The sequence below is a fragment of the Artibeus jamaicensis genome, unplaced genomic scaffold (assembly GCF_021234435.1).
Source record: "Artibeus jamaicensis isolate MK-2021 breed Jamaican fruit bat unplaced genomic scaffold, CSHL_Jam_final contig_241, whole genome shotgun sequence".
NCBI classification, from domain to species: domain Eukaryota; kingdom Metazoa; phylum Chordata; class Mammalia; order Chiroptera; family Phyllostomidae; genus Artibeus; species Artibeus jamaicensis.
The window spans coordinates 8,617,162-8,632,421 of NW_026521509.1; the positions used below are offsets into that span (position 1 = coordinate 8,617,162).

General features: G+C 40.1%; 1 protein-coding gene across 6 annotated transcripts in view; it reads left to right on the forward strand.

Moving 5' to 3' along the window:
- Positions 1-5,705, forward strand: part of ATRX (ATRX chromatin remodeler) — a 200,037-nt gene extending 194,332 nt beyond the window's left edge. For all 6 annotated transcript variants that reach the window (XM_037132200.2, XM_037132203.2, XM_037132202.2 and 3 more), the window contains 3 exons: positions 224-319; positions 1,276-1,404; positions 2,803-5,705. In XM_037132200.2, coding sequence (XP_036988095.2) covers positions 224-319; positions 1,276-1,404; positions 2,803-3,081 — 504 coding nt within the window. In that variant the 3' untranslated portion in view covers positions 3,082-5,705. The remainder of the gene's footprint in view (positions 1-223; positions 320-1,275; positions 1,405-2,802) is intronic.
- The last annotated feature ends 9,555 nt before the right edge of the window (positions 5,706-15,260 follow it).

The window sequence follows — 15,260 nt, forward strand, 5'->3', positions numbered from 1 at the left end:
GCTTATGGAGTCATTGAAATTATTAAATTATTGATTCAATGAAAACCAAACTTTCATCTTCCTAACAAGACCTTCACTGATGAGTTACTCCACTTTATTGATGCTGAAGTTTGTGCTTCTTTTCAATTACTACTATAAAGTAGCAAGGGGAAGAACCCCTATATTTTAAAACTATACTGTCTCTTATATGCCCGACATAGCTTATTTCTTACATTTCTTCTAGGACCTCATAAATCAAGGAAGAGAAAAAGTTGTGGAAGCAACAAACAGTGTGGCAGCAGTGAGGATTCAGCCTCTTGAAGATATAATTTCAGCTGTAGTAAGTTAATTGGCAATTGTCTTACTCCCACTGGAAATTTTTGTTCTTCTCCCCACCATTTGTTTTCGTTCCTTTTTTTATCCTCAGCCAAGGACATCTTTTTCATTGCCTTTTTTTTTTTTAAGCGAGAGGGAAAGGGAAAGAAGTGGGATAGAGAGAAATAGTGATGTGAGAGAGAAGTATCAGTTGGTTGACTGCCATACACTCCCAGACCTGGGATCACACCTGCAACATTTTGGTTATGGGACAACGCTCCAACCAACTGAGCCACACCAGCCAGGGCTGTTTAAAATTTTTTAAAAAGATTTTATGTATTTATTTTCAGAGAGGAGAAGGGAAGGAGAAAAAGAGGGAGAGAAACATCGCTGTGTGGTTGCCTCTCAAGGGCCCCATTCTGGGGACCTGGCCTGCAACCCAGGCATGTGCCCTGACTGGGAATTGAACTGGCAACCCTTTGGTTCGCAGGCCTGTGCTCAATCTACTGAGCCACGTCAGCCAGGGCTGTTTTTAATTTTTTATTATTATTTGCTTCACTATTTCTGGGGGCAGGGGGAAGCATAATTCTTATAACCTGATTTGTAATAGTAAAATACTAGTAAACTGTGTAATGGTGGCAAACTATAATTCAACAGTTTCACCCAGATTGTTGGTACACAAGAGAAATGGGTGAAATCTCAGAATTGGGAAATCAATCAAAGACATGTATGGATTTTTTACATAAACATGTTTTAATGACTAGTTGTACGAAGTAAGTACAAATAGTTGTATTCCAAAGGTAGCCAACCCTTGTATACACAGTGGAAAACTTAGTGCCCTGCTTTTACACGGTTGTTTTCTTTTAAAAAGAATAAAGGGAAAGGGAGACAAATTTTAAAATTCCCAAATATCTTCAGGTAGTTTAATTCTTTTTCCTCAATTCCACTGCAACAGGAGTAACTAGAAACTTTCTTTTTTAGTGGAAGGAAAACATGAATCTCTCAGAGGCCCAAGTCCAGGCATTAGCATTGAGTAGACAAGCCAGCCAGGAGCTTGATGTCAAACGAAGAGAAGCCATCTACAATGACGTATTGACAAAACAGCAGATGGTAAGGATTCTATCACTCGGTTATGTTTGCTTTCCTTGAATTTATAATAATGGGGTTGTAATGATGTCTGTGTTGAGAACCACTCCTTATATGGACGGTTGGATGGTCATTGGTTATTTTTCAAAGAAATTTTGTCCAAAAACCTAGTTATGTCAAAAAAGGGCAATATCTTTTGTTACAAAGGAGCGATACCTTTCCAAATGGGTTCTTTTGAAGTTTATATAGGCTGTCTCCCATATAATTTTATTTTTTATACATCCTGGACATCTAAAAAGGACATTCTTTTTTCTTCAAGTTGTTTCCATTACAATCTTTTTTAAATTTTTATTTATTTATCTTTAGAGGGGGTGGGAGGGAGAGAGGGAGAGAAATATCAATGTATGGTTGCCTCTCATGTGTCCCCTGCCGGGAACTGGCCTGCAACCCAGGCATGTGCCCTGACTGGGAATTGAACCACGATCCTCTGGTTCACAGGCCTGTGCTCAATCTACTGAGCTACACCAGCCGGGGCTCCATTAGAATCTTAAAGTTAAAATTGATAGCTAGACATACATGCATATGTATGTACACATATGACTTAAACAAATGCTGATAAAATGTAGATTCCTAAAAAGGAATTCCTGTGACACTCCTTCCTTTTAACCATATTTACCATTTTGAAACAATTCCTGAAAATAAGTATTCTTTTTTTAATGGATTTAATTTGAGGGTGGAACTCTAGATGGCATGACACAGGTCCCAACTACACAGCGCAAGTAAAATGTTGCTTTATTCAAAGAAAGAAAGAAAGAAGGCCAGCATATCCTAGGATCTGTGATCATCTTTCCCAGCAGTCGTTTGCCAGCCATCTGCCTTGCGCTGGGAAATTTCAACTCCTGACATCAGGGAACAAATTTCTGTGGCATAAATTTTACCTAGAAAGCACTGTACAGTTGTGTGGTTTTAGATTATTGTAGGAAATTTCAGGCATTCCAGGTAGGAGTTATTCCCACTTCTGAGTGCCTTTTCCCTGTGGTGTTTGTCACTAAAAATGTTTATTTGTCTGTCATCATGTGAAATATTCAGAAGAATGACAAAGAAAGGAGAGCTGACAGAAAGTGCTGTAACTAATACTTGAGACTAATCACAGTGCAGGACAGGTTACTATGGCAACTAACCTAAATGCTCCTTGCAATACAATAGTCAAGTCATTAGGAGAATTTAGCCCTAAATGGTGTTACTAACTGGTTTCTACAGTAATGGTCCTGTGAATGCCATCAAATTAGTAATGGTGACAACAATAATGTGTTTTCCTTTTGGTATGGTACCCCCCTAACAAATTGATTTTAACTCAAAACTTGATACTTGCCTCTTTGAGACAGGTCATGCACTTGTAACAGCTCCCTTTTCTCTCCTTAGTTAATCAGCTGTGTTCAGCGAATACTTATGAACCGAAGGCTCCAGCAGCAGTACAATCAGCAGCAGCAGCAACAAATGACTTATCAACAAGCAGCACTCAGTCACCTCATGATGCCAAAACCTCCCAATTTAATCATGAATCCTTCTAACTACCAGCAGATTGATATGAGAGGAATGTATCAGTCCGTGGCTGGTGGTATGCAGCCACCACCGTTACAGCGAGCACCGCCCCCGATGAGAAGCAAAAATCCAGGACCTTCCCAAGGGAAATCAATGTGATTTTGCACTAAAAGCTTAAAGGATTGTTAAAATCATAGAAAGATCTTTTATTTTTTTAGGAATCAATGACTTAACAGAACTCAACTGTATAAATAGTTTGGTCCCCTTAAATGCCAATCTTCCATATTAGTTTTAAATTTTTTTAAATAGGGCATACCATTTCTTCCTGACGTTTGTCAGTGATGTTGCCTAGAATCTTCTTACACACATTGAGTACAGAAGATATTTCAAATTGTTTTCAGTGAAAACAAGTTGTTCCATAATAGTAACAACTCCACAGATTTCCTCTCTAAATTTTTATGCCTGCTTTTAGCGACCATACAATTGTCATAAAATTAACGAATTTAGGAAAGAATACAGATTTATATATTCATTCTTTACATTGAAAAACACAGCTGAGTTCTTAGAGTTGATTCCTCAAGTTATAAGATACTTTTGTACTTAATCCATTTCTTGATTAAAGTGATTGAAATGGTTTTAATGTTCTTTTGACTGAAGTCTGAAACCGGGCTCCTGCTATGTCATGCCTGTGACTGAAAGCTCAAAACTAAGGGTTATCTCTGACACAGAATTGTGTGCAATATTCTTAAATACTACTGCTCTGAAACTTGGAGGAGTCTCGCAGTGATCTTGGCATTGTATAAACAGCCTTAAGTACAGCCTAAGAAGAGAATTCCTTTTTCTTCTTTAGTCTTTCTGCCATTTTTTATTTTCAGTTCTATGTGCTGAAATAATCACTAGTAAAATTTCAGGGTTGTGGATTATCTTCCACACATGGTTTCCTCTCTCCTGGCACTAATATAAAGCACATCTCTCTAACTGCTGGGTGCCAGTGCCAGTGCTAGTGCCTCATCCTGTTGCTGGCAGTGGGATGTGGACTAACACAATCAAGTTCTAGCATTTTAGGAGGTTAAGGACGGCGCTGTGGTTGTTAAGTTCACGCCCTATTTTATAAACAGCATCAAGATGGCAGAACCATTGCTGACTTTAAGTTCACATGAATGTTCTGTAACAATTCCCAGGATTGTCAGTATTGTGAGTTAATTCCTTTTAAAGATAAGAATCACTGGCTTTGATGCTCCTTCTTTTTTCTCATCTTGTTCTTTCCCCCCAACTCCACTATGTTTTCTTAAATTATGTCTCAAAGTTTGATATTTTTTAAAAAAGTAGGTCTGTGAGGCAATTTTCTGATCCAAATGACCTCATCTAATACCCTTTCAAGAAGTTTTACTAGAAAATCCTTATGTTTTTTTTTTCTTAATCCAGACCTGTAAAAATCACGTATAAAGTATATTCATGTACAATTTAGGTTGCTTGAGTTTCTTAAAGGAAAACATTGTTAGACTAAGGGAGTCAACTCAACATGGCAAAAACATTTCTGAGATGATGATGTAACAGGTAGTGGCAACAGCTAAGGAATTCCAGAAAAAAGAAAGCTGGGTGGAGGATCGATTTGCTCCAGATATCACTGGATTAGAGTAAGTTTAACATTAGCCAAAACTGTTTTGAGATGTTTGGATGATTAAGAGATTTCCATTTTTCACTTGAAAGAACTAGTGGTAAAACATCTAAGAGCACTAAGTTAGGGATAACCAAATTTGTGAGCTTTGGTGGATTCACTCCCCACTTCCACGTGCTGAGGTATCACTAACAAATTCCATATATTTGGATATTATGCCAGCCATATAATCTCTTTAATCGGTGGGGGTGGGGGAAATGTGTGTTTAGGAGAAACGAAAAGGACGAGATTTATGTGATAAATATTTGAAGACAGTATACTCTGGCCAACTGTTATCAGTTGGTCTTTCTACAAGTCCAGAATACTTTAAACCTGATTTATTAGACCTGGGAACTTTTGACAGGGTCTAATTACTTGCTCAAAGACATAGATATGAAAATTTTAGCAACCTTCTAAACTGTTTTACCATAGATGAAACTATGACTTAAAGAATAATACATAGAAGGATTATTTGGAAATAAGAGAGTTTGAAACAAAACTTGGACCACTTTGCATACACTCTTCTCACTTGACATTTTAGCTACATAATATGTACTTTGAGTATAACATCAAGCTTTAACAAATATTTAAAGACAAAAATCACGTCAATAAGATACTAAAAGGCTCATTTTTATATTTGTTTTAGATGTTTTAAATAGTTGCAATGGCTTAAAAAATGACGATTTAAAATGTTGCTTGTAATACAGTTTTGCCTGCTAAATTCTCCACATTTTGTAACCTGTTTTATTTCTTTGGGTGTAAAGCGTTTTTGCTTAGTATTGTGATACTGTATATGTTCTGTCCCGGTTGTATAGTAATGTTTCAGTCCGTCATCCAGCTTTGGCTGCTGAAATCATACAGCTGTGAAGACTTGCCTTGGTTTCTGTTAGACTGCTTTTCAGTTCTGTATTGAGTATCTTCAGTACACTGTAGAAAAGATGTCACTTCTTCCTTTAAGGCTGTTTTGTAATATATATAAGGACTGGAATTGTGTTTTTAAAGAAAAGCATTCAAGTATGACAATAATACTATCTGTGTTTTCACCATTCAAAGTGCTGTTTAGTAGTTGAAACTTAAACTATTTAATGTCATTTAATAAAGTGACCAAAATGTGTTGTGCTCTTTATTGCATTTTCACAGCTTTGAAAATCTGTGCATATATTGTTTCATAGAAAATGTATAGCTTTTGATGCCCTATTTAATGGTGGTTCTTTTGCACATTTAGTTATTTAATGTTGGGAGGTGAAGAAGTTTGGTTTTTTAATTTGTTATATACTAAATTCTGTAAAAGGAGATCTTTAACCTCAAAAATAATTTACATACCAGGAAACCTACGTGTGTTTGTGTTAGTTTTGGTTGTCTCTGTGTAATCCAGCACCACCCTCTGCTCCCCAAGAGCCGCAGCACTCATTGCAGTTGAGCAGGGCCACCGATCCACACTGGGTACAAAAGCTGCTTACCATCCCAAAGCTGGAGGAGGTTGATGGGAAACCTTACTACCTTGGCCTCCCTGAGAAGCTGACTATTCCATAGTGGTCCCTTAGCTATGGGTACATATTCTGGGCCCCAAGCAAAACTTTAAAAACAATTGTCTCAGTTAACCATTGTTTTTTTTTTTAGGGTAGCATGCTGTGAGACTTCTAGATACTCTAACAGTAAAATGGGTCATCCTTTTACATCTAGAATTTCTGTTCAGATTATTATCCACTTTATTTGACCAGAATGATCCTCAAGTGACTTGCCTATGTCCAAATCAAATCTGCCCTTAGAAATTGAAAGTTCTTCCACCGTTGACTCCCCCCCCCTCAAATCTCTGTATTCTGTGCCAATCCCGAAGGAGTGACCGAGTTTCAGAAATACTTTTTGTCTGTGCAACATTTTCTATATGCTGTTATATTGAGGTGAATAAAATTAAAAAATCCAAAATACATACTGTTCGTAAGCTCGGTATCTGCCAGGCGACCAGACTGCCCACATCACTCATGTTGGACTAGTAACACAATGGCCCCTCTGGCCCCCATGTAAGAGTTTTACTCCCCGGAGTGTAAACTGCCATAGAAATACTGTTTGATGTGACACTGCCGGCCTCATTTTGCAATAACCTTCCTGACACCGTTGGTGCCTATTGAGCTAACTAAGGGAATTGCCCTTCCTCCCCCCTAGGGATCTTTCTGATAGTGACCACTGCACACCTTTACACAGGAAGACAGTATAGGAATCGAGTCTGTTATTAAAGTGTTAATTGAATGAAAACGGGAGACAAATCCGAAACGACTGCAGACCCTCTTTAATACTTTGAACTAGCACATACTCCCAGCAGTCTCAAGTCAGCAGCACTATTCCACACTCTTCTCTGGACCATTCTGTCCTGGTTGCTTTCTGAGAAGCATAAGGAAGAAGAGGCTTGGCTCCATTCTCCTTCAGCCAATCATAACCAATGACTAGCAAGAGTCTTCTACTTATTAAAAAGACAACCCCCTGCCCCTCCCCTCCCTGTATAATCTTTACATCAAATACGAGTTGGTTTTCAAGAAAAGTGAGGAGAGATGACTTACCAGATGCAAGAATGGGGTTTATTTCACATATATAAGGAGAAAGTGTATTGAAAACACAGAAGGATCAGGAATGAGACAAGATTGGAGTGGATTGATGGAGGGCCTTGAAATCATGAATGAGTCATTCAATAGGATAACGAGGGCTTGTGAAGTGAGGTGGCTGATGTGTTCAAAGTAGCTGGTAAAGGTGGTGATTTGGGCAGGGGTAATTTGAATGGTTCAGAATGCACGGTGAAGAAAGATTGGAGACAGGAGGATAGATAACGAGTCCAGGCATTCAGTGACCAAACTACAGATCATTTTAAGGACAAAAGGCCCCGAACCATCAGAGGTTGTATAGGATTCTTACATTGTAAGAAAAACCTGTTATTTCCTTTTCCCCTTCCCCCAAGGAGCCCACTTTGTTCAGGATTTTTTATTTTACAAGGAAAATTTCACCTCTTTCGATTACTCTCTCAAACCTAATGATAAATCCATGAATGGCATTCCTGTTCTTTCTCAATTTTTCATTACTGCTAATTACACTCTTACACATTTGCACAAAGTGAGCTTGGTCCTTTTAACTAAGCTGGGTGTAATTCTATTTCTTTCCTCAAGGTAGTTCTTCAAAGGGCCAAATCCATTCCTGTTCCATCCCCCCCAGACCCATCTGTTCCAAGTGCTAGTATCTCTGTTTGGTAATGTTATATTTATAAGCTTCCCTTGGTATTTTCAAAGTGCTTTGTGGTTATGTATTAACGTGTATACAACATCTGTGAGGAAAGTGAGGTGAATAATTACATTCTCCTCATGACAGTTAAGCTAAAAGACCAAAATCAAATCCATTGCACTTAGGAGGCTCAAGACATTCTAGTTACGTGAACTATCTAGGTCTTTCATGTCTTATTTGGAAAATGGGACTATAATAACGCCTTAATTTCTTGAAGGCAAGACATCGAACCAGGTGATTTCCTGAGGTCCCTTTCAGCTCCAAGCCTTAGGCTTAACTATGAGCACAGCACAGTTGGAAGCCAAAAGGCAATGTGTTTGTCTAATGTTACATGGTAAGTTTGTGAACAGAATTAGGAATCCTTTCCCTTTGGCTAACCCTCTCCCTCCCCTAAGCTATACCTTTCTTTTCCAGTCTTTAGAAAATGAGAGGTCTGACAGGCATTTTAATGACAATGCAGATAAGTCAACTTGTAATTGGCTCTAATTACCACTTCCACAAACGAACCTCCTTTATCTTTTCCCAGAGGCACTCCCAGAGCTGGTTCCTTACCGCCTCTGGAGCTCTGCAGAAAGTTAAAAACATATTTAAGGATCTGACTCATATCTTGGTTGCCTGACTGGGTTATGTACATGACAAAACATCAGGGTAAATATAAATCACCTTTTGTAAAGTCAACTTTTAAGTATATGATTAACTAACTTCCCATTCCATTGTTGAAGCCACTATTTAAATTGCCTGGTCTGGACGAAGTTTCTAGTGAAAACTCCTGCTCCTGGATGAAGCAGGAGTTTACATTTGTTTATACTGACTCGTGTAACAACATACGGCGTATTTTTTTTGGAACTGCAGGTTTTATAAAGAGTCAAATCTTGTGACAAAAACTATGAAAACTAATAGAAGATTGAAATACTAATTTTTTTGTCTGTAGCTTCTTGTCCCCACATGCCAGTAGCAAAGCAGGTAGGAGCCTGTGTCTAGCCTGCTGAATACATTTCAATGAAAACAAAACCAAACTTAAAGGAATCGTGGTTAATATAATCATCTGAGGTCTTGTTAGTTCATTCCCAGCTCTTGGTAGGTTTTCAACAATACAGCAGGGAGGTTGGGCTTCAAAGGTATTAATGATGCAGGCTTGTTTGGACCCTAGCCTTAGCAGAGTAAACATTTTATTCTTTTAGCAAGTTTTCCTGCCCCCTCTTCCCGCATCCCTAAGCTCAAATGAAGCGCCTGCCTGCAAGTTTTAATTTTTGCCTTTACTATCCAGACTATCCCCCAGTTTTATATTCTAATAGCTCAGTGCAGAGGTGGGGGGGTGGATTACAGAACGTTAGAGATGCAAGAGGTCTTAGATCCGCTGTAGCCGAGCCCTCTTTACAGTCAAGAGGAAAAAAAAAAAAAAGGCCAGAGACACTCAAGAGCACCCATGTCTTCTAGTTACTCATTCCACTCCATTAAGATTCCTCCTATTACTCTTAATTCCAATTCATTATTTCAATCCGCCAGACCACATTAAGCAAATTCTCAGAATTGGAACTGAACTAAGCTTTAAAATGAGAACTGTGTGTGGGAATTAGAGGAGTGTGTGAAGTAAAATGAAGGGGAGGACATTTCTGTGGGACAACTAAAATGGGAAGACCTCTGACATTCCGTAAGACTTTAATTTGCTATCCAGGGAATTAGCTTCAGGATTTTGTTTCAGAGGAGTATTTAGTTTGTTTAGAAGGTTCTTCTTTCGTCACACACAGCCCAGTTTAGACCAACAATATCTAGAAGCAGTGTTTCACCTTCCGGATGTCACTGTCCTTCAATGCCAAGGTTAGAACCATTCCGCTTTCCTCGGAGAAGGCAGACTGCTGTAGCCAGTACTTCAAAATACTCTATTTCCAATTAGAAATGCTGCTATATTGACAAGAAAACCAAGTCGTGTTAGTGTAGTGACCTCCGTCAGGATAGGGGCGAGTATTCTTGAGTTGTAGAGATGTGCCACGAGGACCGCGAATAGTTCATATGTTTCCAAAGAACTAGAAAACAACAAAATGATTTGAATTTCCTAGAATTTGGGGGCCTGGTCCTATCTATAGAGTGTCAGACAAGGTCCTTCACCTCTCTGAATCTTCTCTCATCCCACAATGTTTATTGAACACCTGTTATATGTCAGGCAGCGTGAATAGTCACTTTTGTTAACTCCTGTTTTACAGATGAGGGAATAAGTTTTAAATTATTACATTATTCGCCCAGCGCCACAGGATTTGTTGAAAGAGGCAGGATTCAAAAGCGTGTATCTGATTCTACGTTTTGCCACAAGCTCGCCACTGTGCCTAGAACCATGACTTAATTCAAGCCCTTTGCAAATCATTTAGAGTATCTTGTTATTTTGTTCTTTTGCTTATCAGCTCTCACCTGTCTGCTTTTACTTTAAAGCAAGGCCTGAAAGAAACATAATCCTCCCCTTTGGTGTTTTCAAGGCACTTCCTTCTGGCTGAGCGTATTTGGCTATCTCCTTTCATTTCCTTTTGTGATCCAAATGGCAGAGTCTGAAAAATACACTGTGAATACTTTCAAGTATGTTTTAAGATATCAAAACCCGCTTATTTTAAAGGCATTTTTAAATTTTATTTATTTTTCGACAGAGGGGAAGGGAGGGAGAAAGAGAGGGAGAGAAACATCAATGTGTGGTTGCCTCTCACGTGCCCCCCACTGGGGACCTGGCCTGCAACCCAGGCATGTGCCCTGACTGGGAATTGAGCTGGCGACTCTTTGGTTTGCAGGGCAGTGCTTAATCCACTGAGCCACACAAGCCAGGGCACAACTTACTCATTTTTTAATGTAGCGGTTTCCTCACTAGTTCAACTAGGCACCAGTTAAGAATCCTAATGGTAATGCTGCAGAAAAAAAGAAGGAGCTACTACCTTTTGCAACAACATGGATGGAACTGGAAAGCATTATGCTGAGTGAAATAGGCCAGGTGCTGAAAGACAAATACCATATGATCTCACCTTGAACAGGAAGCTAAACAACAAAACAAACAAGCAAGCAGAAAAAAAAACAAAAAACAAAGACACTGAAATAGAGAACAAGGGGATAGTGACCAGAGGGGAGAAGGAAGGGAAGTTAAGGGGAAAAAGGGGGAGGGATTTGGAGGAACAAACAGGAAGGACACAGAGAGGAGAACTAAGGGGGGTGGAAATGGGAGGGAGGTGGGGAGCAAGGGGCGGGGGAGGTGGGGATGGGAAAAATAGACATAAAACTGTACTTGAAAAATAACTAAATATTGTGTAGCCAGAGGGAAAGGTAGTGGTAGGTTGACCAAGGGGGAATAAATGGGGATGGAAATGACTTTGCCTTGGTTGATGAGCACATGATGCAGTGTGCAGATGGTGTTTTGTTGAGTTGTACACTTGAAACAAGTATGGTTTTATTAACTGATGTCACCCCAATAAACTGAATAAAAATAGTAATAGACAAAAAATAAAAAATAAAAAAAATAAAAAAATAAAAAAATAAAGTAACTAAATAAAATTAATTTAAAAAAAAAGAATCCTAATGGTAAAAAAAGCATTCTGAACTAAGTTTTTCGTTTTTCCACCTGATAAAGCCTATGTATCATGTAAGCGATGCCTAAAACAGCTAGAATGTGGCCATGTAGAGACTAAGGAAGAGGGCACGTCAGAGGAAACTGCAAGCACAACACATGGAGGTGGCAAAGAACAGAACTCAGAGCTTATCCAAGAAATGTCACGCTTCTGTACTTGTGCACAGAAGGTCAGAGCCCTCTGTAAGCCAATAGTGTCTGCAGTGCAATAGTGTCTTGTCATTGTGGGCTGAATAATGGTCCCTAACATCATAACCCTGGTGCCTGTGAATATGTTCAGTTTCAGGGCAGTGAAGAAATAAGGCTGCAGGAATGAAAGGAGTTAAGGTGGCTGGATGGATCATCTGGAGATGGGGAGAGGCACCTGCCTTATAGGGTGGGCCCAGTGCAATCCCAGGGCGCTTAGATGTGGCAGAGGGAGGCCGAGGGGGTGGCACAGGCGAACGTGACTGGGAATGAAGGGCTCAGAGAGATGCCATGCTACTGGGTTTGGAGGTGGAGGCAGAGGGTGCTGAGGCAGGGAATGTGGGTACCTGTGGAAGGTGGAAAGGGTGAGGAGGAGAATTCTCCCCTGAAGCCTCCAAACAGGAACACAGCTCTGCCGACACCTTGATTTTAGCCTCACAAGACCCATGTCAGACTTCTGTCCTATGCATAGAATGGTAAGATAATAAATGGGTGTTGTTGTAAGCTACTTAATTAGCGGTAATTTGTTCAAACAGCAATAGGAAACTAATACAAATGGCCGTGTGATTACTTGATTAATGTCTTGCTCCCCTGCTAGATATGTGAGCTCCTGAGAGGCGGGAAGCCTGTCTGGCCTGCTCACTTTAGTATCCTCAGCACGTGACAGAAAAAATGTAACACACGTTTGGTGAACTTATGTGTAAATATCTTGACTGTCATATGTTACCAGAAAACATTATGGTGATGTCAGTACCATCAAAATCTGTTCTTTGAATGTATTTGGATGCCTTTCTTTTTTTCTTTGGATCTCTGTCTTTCTCCCTCCCCTTCTTTACTCTGTCTTGTCTTTTCCTGATTTCTGTACCTATGTTGTTTCTTATATTATATTTATTGGGGTGACTGGTTAATAAGGTTATATAGGTTTCAAGTATACAATTCTATAATGCATCATCTGTGTATTGCATTGTGTGCCCACCACCCAGAGTCAAATCTCCTTCCGTCACCTTATATTTGACCCCTTTACCCTTTACTACCCCCACCCTTTTCCCTCTGTCAACCACCCTACTGTTGCCTGTGTCTGTGAGTTTTTGTTTGTCTTGTTTGTTCGTTTGTTGCTTTCAGTTTTAGATTCCACATATCAATGAAATCTGACGTAGAGAGCATGTTTTTTAGGTCTCAAAGTCTCTCCTACCCGAAAAGCAAATGCAAACTGTCCTTTCTCTGCTTCTTCCTCAAGCCATGGTCCTATCCTCCCCTTGTTCTTTTCTGCTACACCTCAGAATTATGGTCTATACTTGCTGCCTTCAGTTTTCTTCACCTGGCTCTTCACCCCTTAGGCTCAGCAATATGCCTTCTGCTCCTACTTCTCCACAGAAGATCCTTTTTTGACAGGAACCCATGATAGCCTAATCATGCAAACGTTTTTTTCTGAAAGAAAATCTCACAACTCTGTGATCTGGAGCCACCGCCAAGTCACGCTCTCAAAAGCCCACTGCCTTTAAACCCTTCTCAGGGTCCCTGGTCAGCTGCCTACTACCCTCCTCCCTATATCTGGGAGATGGCCGCACCTCCTAATTCACGGAGAAGGATGAGAGCCTCATCCAGTCAGAACCTCTCAACCTACTTTCCACCCAGTCCCCTGCCCAGACTTACCTCTCCTTTTCTCGTGTTTCAGGATCAGCGTTTGCCTCCTGGCAATAGGTGAATTCCCCCACCCGTGCTATGGAGCCAAAGTCCTCTTTCCTTAAATATCCATCATCCCCTGACCGGGAATCAACGGATCGACCTTTTGGTTTATGGGACAACATTCCAAACAATTGAGCCACAATGGCCAGGGCGCAGCTAATTTTGATTCTGCCACTAATTAGGTATGTACCCTTAAATATATTTACCCACTTTGGGTGTCAGTCTCTCCATTTTTAAAATAAGGAAGTTGAAGCAAGGCAAATGACTTTTAAACAAATGGAAAAGATGGTTAATCTCAGTCATAAAGTGAAAATGAGGCTAACATAAATACATATTTATCTATCATGAGCAGAGATAAAAATCTTTTTTTTTTGGTTGGCAACGGTATGGAAAAACAGGCATCCTCATAAATTATTGGCAGTACAATGAATTGGCATAACTTGAATGAAGCATAACTTGACACTGTCTGTTGAAATGTACAATGCTCATTCCATTTGTCCCAGAACATTTCACTTCTAGGAATTCATCCTGCAGATAGACTCACACAGCTCCACACAAATATATGTACAAGGATATTCACATGAATGTTGGCTGGAGTAGCAGAAGACTAGAAACAGCCTACATGCCCATTGACAGGGGATTGATGAAATATTATAATGGCATAAATGGAGTCGACTATATGGATAACTATACATGCTCACTGTACAAAAGGTAGAAAAATACAGAAAGACCTACTGCTCAGAAAAAAGCACTCAACATTTTGGCTCATTTACCTCTATTTTTTTCTATTCATATGTATGGTATATTTGCATATTGGAGATCATAATGTAATACAATTCTATGTTCAGCTTTTCCTTTTAGATTATTCTGAGAGAATGTCTCTATGCCATTTAAAATATTGAACAACCTCATTTTAAATGGACTGCATAACAATTGATCATAGAGCCCTGGCTGGCGTAGCTCAGTGGATTGAGCGCGGGCCTGCGAACCAGAGTATCGCGGTTCGATTCCCAGTCAGGGCACATGCCTGGGTTGCAGGCCAGTTCCCGGCAGGGGACGCATGAGAGGCAACCACACATTGATGTTTCTCTCCCACTCTTTCTCCTTCCCTTCCCCTCTCTCCAAAAATAAAGAAAGAAAATATTTAAAAAAAAAAAAAAAAAAACAATTGATCATAGTGATGTACCATAACTTTTATAGCCATTCTTCTGTTGAATAGCCCTTTTGTTTCTTTCTTTCTTTCTTTTTTTAAGCTTTAAAAAATTATTATTTATCTTTAGAGGGGAAGGGAAGGAGAGAGGGAGAGAAATATCACTGTATGGCTGCCTCTCATGCGTCCCCTGCTGGGAACTGGCCTGCAACCCAGGCATGTGCCCTGACTGGGAGTTGAACTGCGATCCTCTGGTTCATAAGCCTGCGCTCAATCCACTGAGCTACACCAGCCAGGGCTCTCTCCTTCTTTCTTAATTTCTTCCTTCCTCCCTTCCCTTCCCTTCCCTTCCCTTCCCTTCCCTTCCCTTCCCTTCCCTTCCCTTCCCTTCCCTCCCCTCCCCTCCCCTCCCTCCCCTCCCCTCCCCTCCCCCTCCCCTCCCCTCCCCTCCCCTCCCTTCCCTTCCCTTCCCTTCGTTTCCTTTCCCTTCCCTTCCTTCCTTTCATTTTATATATAATGTTGCATTTTTGTTTACAAGTCTTTGCATGATTAGAAGTAGATTTAGTGGGTCAAAAAGCACAAACATTTTTATGTTATATTTTAAAAGATTTTATTTATTTATTTATAGACAGAAGGGAAGGGAGGGAGAAAGAGAAGGACAGAAACATCAATGTTTGGTTGCCTCTCACACACCCCCTATTGGGGACTTGGCCCATAACCCAGGCATGTGCCCTGACTACGAATTGAACCCACGGTCCTTTGGTTTGCAGGCTGGTGCTCAATCCACTGAGCCACACCAG